Source organism: Rhinopithecus bieti, unplaced genomic scaffold (genome assembly GCF_001698545.2).
Source record: "Rhinopithecus bieti isolate Rb0 unplaced genomic scaffold, ASM169854v2 scaffold_35903, whole genome shotgun sequence".
Taxonomy (NCBI): Eukaryota; Metazoa; Chordata; class Mammalia; order Primates; family Cercopithecidae; genus Rhinopithecus; species Rhinopithecus bieti.
Window position 1 is genome coordinate 1,044,436 of NW_016815549.1, and position 7,671 is coordinate 1,052,106.

Consider the following 7,671-nt stretch of genomic DNA (forward strand, 5'->3'; position numbering starts at 1 on the left):
GAGGGGAGGGGAGGGAGGGAGGGAGGAAGGAAGGAAGGAAGGAAGGAGGGAGAAGAGAGAAAGAAAGCACTACTTTGTACAAAGGTAGTTAGGACTTTTTTGGGGTGGTTCAGCACAGTATTCTGTATTTCCCTTGGAGAATCATCCTCTCCAATTCTTAGTCCTTGTGGTTCCAGGTGCTTGTACCCTAGCCACCCAAGTCTTGTCACTGCAGAGGTCAGGTCAGGAACAGCTCCATAGCAAAGCTGACCTATTAGGATGAGAAGCCTGCTCTTTCTGCTGGACACACATACACAAAAAAAGGGTGTGAGTCTGAGCTCACAGCAGGCAGGGTAGAGGTGAAGCCTGAGAATAAAGAAAACAGGCCAGGCATAGCAGCTCACACCTCTAATCCCAGCACTTTGGAAGGCCAAGGTGGGTGGATCACTTGAGGCCAGGAGTTCAAGACTAGCCTGACCAACATGGTGAAACCCTGTGTCTACTAAAAATATAAAATTTAGCCAGGCGTGGTAATGCATGCCTGTAATCCAGCTACTCAGGAGCCTGAGGCAGGAGAATCACCTGAACCCAGGAGGTGGAGGCTGCAGTGAGCCAAGGTCGCCTCTGCACTCTAGCCTGGGCAACAGAGTGAGTGCTCCATCTCAAAAAAAAAAAAAAAAAAGACAACAGAGAAGGCAAGCTAAAAGATGGGGTATTGATTTTACTGTAGGTCCTGGATCAAGTTGCCACTGGGGTCAGCGCTGATTCCCAGATATTTCAGTAAATGCTCCAAAATTTACTAGCTGTGTGGCCTTGGGCAAGCTATTTAACCACTGTCAGTATCTCCACCTATGAAATACAAATAATAACAGGATGGTGTAAGGAGGATTAAATGAGTTACTGTGAACGGAAAATGAGTGCCTTCAACAGCGGCTGGCACACAGCACATGATATACATGTGTTTGCTTTTACCATTACTTCTGTTTAAGCCAGACCGAGCTGGGTTTTCTGTTATCATCACAGACTCCTAATAATAATAATAAACAAAGAATGCATTATGCTGAGAACATCAATGTATAACAATACAAGAAAAGGTTTAATAAACTCTCAATTGGTAGTTTAATTAGCTATGAAGGAAACGAAAGCATATTTGGGGTTATAAGAACAACAGTGAAAGCCACCCTCATCTGCTAGTGTATCCCTTCCCACCTGTGACAGATCATGGGGAGATCTGCTGCTGACTATCAATCTAGCACAACCTCTAGGCAGGAAAAGTTAATTCCATTTAAAGTTATAATGTTACTGAAGTTCTCCTTTTAGTCATTTTTGAGTAAAACTGTAAAATGTTTTAAACGAATGTAACAGATGTGTTGTAAGATGTACAGGATCTAGGCTTAATGCTCCAGGTCACCAGTCAATGCACATTGCCATGCCATTCACTTTCAGGCTGTGGGAGCTTAATACTTACTTTCCAGGTTTGGCTTGCAGACTGAATAAGGCAATCCTTATATATGAAGTGGCTGGCGCTGCATCTTACATGCTCTAATGTTCCTTATGTGACTAGGCTACTGATTTTTAAAAGATGGAAGGCACTGTAGTAGAATGTCAACTAGTAAATGTAGAGGGGAAAACTGAGTTAGAAAATCACCATTTTTTTTTTTTTTTTTTTTTTTTGAGATGGAGTCTCGCTCTGTCGCCCGGGCTGGAGTGCAGTGGCCGGATCTCGCTCACTGCAAGCTCCGCCTCCCGGGTTCACGCCATTCTCCTGCCTCAGCCTCCCGAGTAGCTGGGACTACAGGCGCCTGCCACCTCACCTGGCTAGTTTTTTGTATTTTTTTAGTAGAGACGGGGTTTCACCATGTTGGCCAGGATGGTCTTGATCTCCTGACCTCGTGATCCGCCCGTCTCGGCCTCCCAAAGTGCTGGGATTACAGGCTTGAGCCACCGCACCCGGCCGAAAAATCACCATTTTTCAACCACCCAACTAATAACTGATTCAGGCAAGGACATCAATGGATGGTAAAAGTATCAAAGTCTCCCTGCACAGATCGCTTATTCATTACAAGGAGAAACCTGGTGGACACCATCTGAACCACGAGGAACCAAGTCAGCGTCTCCAAGAATGAAAAAGACTGTTGTCACTGGCCCTCTGATGTGATATGCAGAAAAAAAGGAAACATCATTATGCAATGCTACTACCATAAACGCACAAGCCAACTCTAAACACGAGGAAATACCCAACAAACCCAAATTAAGGGATGTTTTGCAAAACTGGCCTGGACTCTCCAAAAGTGTCAATGTCATGAGACACAAAGGACAAACAAGGAATTATTCCAGATGAAAGGAGATTAAAGGGATGTGGCCATTAAAGTCGATGCATAATCTCAAACTAGATACTAGATGAGGGAGAAAACTGCAGTGAGAAACAATATCAGGACAGGTGACAAAAACTGAGTATTGACTGTATATCTGACAATAAAGTTTTATCCTAATTTTCCTGAATTTTGTAATTGTAATATGATCAAGGGAAAGTCTTTGATCTTAAAAAGAACATGCTAGTTAGAGAGGTCAACATGAAGAGAAGACAGAAATAAAGCAAAAGTAGAAGATGAAGAGAAGTGGGTTAAAGGGTACAAAGGGTACAAACATACAGTTAAACAGAAGGAGTCACTTCTAGTATTCAACAGTATGGTAGGGAGACTATAGCTAACAATATTTATTGTATATTTCAAAATAGCTAGAAAAGAATTGGACCATTTCCAACACAAAGAAAAGATACATGTTTAAGGAGATAGGTTATAACTCAAATACCCTGACTTGATCATAACGTCTTATATACATGCATCAAAACATTACAATACTCCACAAATATGTACACCTATATCAATAAAAAAGAAAGCAAACGTGTGAAAATACTAACAATTGGTGACTGAAGAGAACATGAGAGTTCTCTGTACTATCCTAGCTGTACTTCTGAGGTCTGAAATTACTTCATTTTAAAAAGTTACATTTATTTATTTTTTAAGAGATAGGGTCTCGCTCTGTTTCCCAGGCTGGAGTGCAGCGTCACGATCGCTGCTCACTGCAGCCTCCAACCCCCAGGCTCAAGTGATCCTCCCACCTCAGCCTCCCAAGTTGCTGGGACTACAGGTAAACCCCACTGCATCCAGCTAATTTTTTTTAAAGAGATGGGGTCTCATTATGTTGCCCAGGCTGGTTAAACTTTTTTAAAAAGATTAATATATGATTTCTACCCATAAGGATGTTATAACCTACTGAGAAACAGAATACATTCCGGTAACACTAATGAAAAGCTTTACAGTAAAATATTATCAAGTTTGGTAGAAGACATTGCTTTCATCAGAAATTATCAGAAAAAGTTTCAGAGACAGGTGACCTGGGCTTTGAAAGATGGTGAAGAAAAGCGGTTATATAAAATAAAAGTGGTATGTAGTGATTTCCTGATTATTTGAGAATATACTTCCCAGACAGAGTAATCACGACAAAAAAAAAAAAAAAAAAAAAAAAAAGAAGAAGAAACATTTGTGGAAATAAAACTATAAAACTACTGGCACAGTGATATCTCCATATTACAAGGCAGTTGTTCTCTGGAACTACATTGTAACCAGTCCACCACCACAACTGTGTTTAAACCCTGCCCAAATTAGAAGTTTATAGGTGACTCAGCCTTAAACAAGACTAGGATCTGATCAGCTTTACTTCCTTATCATCCTGCACAGCTGAGACCAAACTGAGGCATCCAATCTGTTTCAGAACTCAAGAGCACTGTGTGTCTGCTTTAGCCTAAACCAGGAAAAGTGATGGGTCTTAAAACTGGCCGCTCAAGGCTAGACTAACTCAAGGACAAAGGGGTGAGAGAAGATGTGAGGAAATGAACACCCAGGAGCAGAGTGGTTTGGCCTCCACTTGAGGGGCTGTGTTATCACAAGCATGAGCCAGAGATCAGGAAAGGTGGCACACATCTTCACCCAGGTCTGTCAGCCTTGCTGTTAGCCGGAGTTCTGAATGACAGAAGCTAAGGGCCCTTCCACTCTCCTTACTCTTGCTAGAAGAGAACCATCCTTGGCTTCTGCATCCTCTCTGCCTGGGGAAACAGTAAGCACATCCTCCCTTTGAGTCAGGCATCTGGCTTTTGCCACCTTTAATGAGAGACTGTAACTTCACGGAATAGTAATGTAGGGGATAAAGGATTCTCAAGTCATGTCTTATTAAAACAGATATCATTTAAAATTTAACCTTCTTCATCGGCATGGGACTTGGCACACACTGCTGTTATTCTGGACCAAGTAGAAAAGTATTTTAGGGCCTTTTATTTCCCTATGGATTCTCCTTGTAACTCCAGACATGTTATGCTTTCCCTAACCTTTATCTGTCTTGTGTCCTGAGGAATGAACCAGAACTCTGGAGGGAGGATCAAACACAGCTGCAGATACTGATAGTTCATCTTATCTCTGACCACAACCCCCTAGAGCTAGTAAAGAAACCACAGGATTCACAAGTCTGATCAGAGATGTGATTGACTATAATCTTATTAACATCTGGCCTGTTTTATCCTGTATGTCCTATAGCACCCAGAACATACTTTGTGCTAGTAAATGTATTGGTGTTGATTAAATATTCTAGACTGATATTGCTGACATACAACTCTAAGAAATAGGAAGTTCAAGTCCTACTAAAAAACTATTCTTTCCAGCCTAGGTAACAACAGAGAGAGACATAGTTTTTAAAAAATTAGCTGGGTGGGGTGCCACACGCATGTGGTCCCAGCTACTCAGGAGACAGAGGCAGGAAGATCGCTTGAGCGCAGGAGGTTAAGACTGCAGTGAGCTATGATCACGCCACTGCACTCCAGCCTGGGCAACTACAGCAAGACCCTGTCTCAAAAAAAAAAAAAAATCATTCCCTATGAGTACATGCTTACAATGAAGTACATAATTTTTGAATGATGAGAAATATTTTCCTCATTTCTGGAAATGAAAGTCCTTCCATGTTTGTAGATTTAACGTCTTACTTGCCTGTAAAGGAGTATATTTGACATTTACCAGAAAGATGATGGCAAATAACAGAGCTCTGGTAAGGAAATTATACAAAATACTGACCACCAAAATAACACACTCGCTGATTATTAGGTTGTAAGTTAATTGCTTCAAAACCTTACTGGATCTACTGCCAGCCAAGGCAGCAAGCAACCTGGAAGCAAGACACGTCCATCACGTCCAGCTAGACACGATGGGAAACCATCTCATCAAACATGCTCTGTACAACTGAATGTTAAGCTGGCTGGAAACAGTAGCTCCCATCTGTAATGCCAGCACTTTGTGAGGCTGAGGTGGGAGGATGGCTGGAGCCCAGGAGTTCAAGGCTTCAGTGAGCTATGATCACACCAATGCACTCCAGCCTGGGTGACAGAGCAAGACCCTGTCTCAAAAAAAAAAAAAAAGCATCTTGGTGAAATCCTCTGTATGTGTTATTTATAGGACTTTGAGGATTTTTTGTGTGGTTTGGAGGGGCAAAGCCAATTTCTTCTGACAATGAAACTCTTCCTGCTTTGCTTTCAGTGTGGTTAACGATGGTTTAAAACAGCAACAAAACTGCCCACAAAATACCTCCTTCTTTTACTGTCCATAAAACCAAAAGACTTTACGTGAAATTTGTACACAGAAGTCACCCAGAGGCCATTTATTCACTACTGATGACTCTGGTTCCCTCTGGCAGGCCTCACTTTCAGTAGCTCCTCTTAAGAATGAGACTGAGGTTAAGATTTTTTTCAAGAACCTGTATTTGGTTTCTCTTTCTTTCTTTCTTTCTCTGTCTCTCTCTCTCATGTGTATGCATGTGAGAGAGACTGGGTGTTGCTCTGTTGCCAAGGCTGGAGTGCAGTGGCGCAATCATGGCTCACTGCAGCCTCAACTTCCTGGGCTCAAGCGATCCTCCCACCTCAGCCTGCAGAGTAGCTACAGACTACAGGCACGTGTCACCATGCCTGGCTGATTTTTAAATACTTTTTTAGAGACTGGATTCTATGTTACCAAGGCTGGTCTCAAACTCCCAGTTTAAAGGGATCCTCCCAAAGTGTTGGGATTATAAATGTGAACCACCACACCCAGCCCAATTTCTCACTATAAACTCAGCAGCAAAGTCAAGTAAAATGTGTAATGACCAACTTACAAGGTGACACACACTGACTTATAGCAAAACTGTGTGCTTTACTGAAGTTTAAGTCTACTGATTTGTCATACATACTGACTAATAAGCAGTTAAATATCTTTCTTGCAGATAAAATACAATATTAAATTTGGAATGGTAAGAAGTATAATAGATACAATGTTTACATATCTATTCATAATGTGTGAGTTTTCTAAATAGTAGAAATCAACATTCTAGAGCACTGCTACTCAAAGGTAGCAGGTCATCAAACTATGACCAATCCGTGACAAGATCTGGAGTCTATGCCAAAACGTAATCAACAGTGAGAAAGTCTAACCATGAATAAAATAACTGCACTTAACAGGGTGCTCAGTGACACAGGCTGATTGACACTCCAAGGCAATCTTACCATCTGGTCACTGACAGGTTAAATGTTTGCAGACACACATGAATAGCCCAGTTTTAAAGTATGAAAGTGCTTGTTTAAGAGGAATGTATACATACAGATACAATCAGTTTTCACAAAACACTTAAAATATGTAAATACCTGTTCCTGCAGGTCGTAGTCATAGCTGTCATGCAGCAGAAGACTGAGGACATACCGAGTGTAAATCATGGCATCAATGCCACATTTCTCGAGCTCTTGTCCCAGCCAGGTCTGCACTGGACCCAAAGCATGAAGCAGAGACATTTCAGAAACAGACACAGGGCCTGGATAAGAACTTGAGGAGCTTTCAGATGGCAAACCATCCACAACAACTGTACAGATAGGGTACATGAATTTAGGTTGCCGACATCCTTAAAATGTGAAGCATTTTCTGCAGTTGATATTCTGTTGGTATCTGGAGGGGATTTTCACTCCAGTAATAAGGAGAGATGCTTGACATGTAGGATAAGCATTTATTTTTGCTGGTAGTCAGCCACCTAAAACAGACTTTCCCTCTTCAGGCATGACTAATGAATCAACATCCTGATAGCAACATACATGTAGATGTGATTTTCTACTTTAATTTCACATTGAGGCCAAATGGAAGTCTCCGGCAGAACCTACAAAAATGAGAGAGGAAAAAAAAATATGCATTATATATAAATAATAAATTATTGACCTTTTGAGAATAAAAATCAAATGAATCAAATGTCCCTCTTTATTAAAATATTTTTGGTTTCTTAGAACACTGATATCCCCCCCCTACAATCTTTGACATTTTAAACTTCTAAAATGAATCCAGGCACTGTGGTACCTTCCTGTATACCAGCAAGTTGGGAGGCTGCAGCAGGAAGACTGCTTGAACCCAGGAGTTCCAGCCTGCCCTGCACCATGACTGTACCTATGAATAACCCCTGCGATCCAGCGTGGGGAATATATTGAGATCATGTCTTTAAAAATAAATGTTTAAAAAACTTAAAACAACATTGTGAACTTTTAAAAAGCTGAGTATCATTTAAAACAAATAAAAATTCAGAAGTTGATGCTCTCCTCCTGCTCAATTATACCAATTTTTTTTTTTTTTTTTTTTTTTTTTT

General features: G+C 41.1%; 1 protein-coding gene across 1 annotated transcript in view; it reads right to left on the reverse strand.

The window, feature by feature from the left end:
- Positions 1-7,671, reverse strand: part of KIAA0232 (KIAA0232 ortholog) — a 64,971-nt gene that overhangs the window by 55,359 nt on the left and 1,941 nt on the right. Inside the window, 1 exon segment of the mRNA XM_017853402.1 lies at positions 6,695-7,194. Within this exon segment, the coding sequence (XP_017708891.1) occupies positions 6,695-6,925 (231 nt within the window). The 5' untranslated portion in view covers positions 6,926-7,194.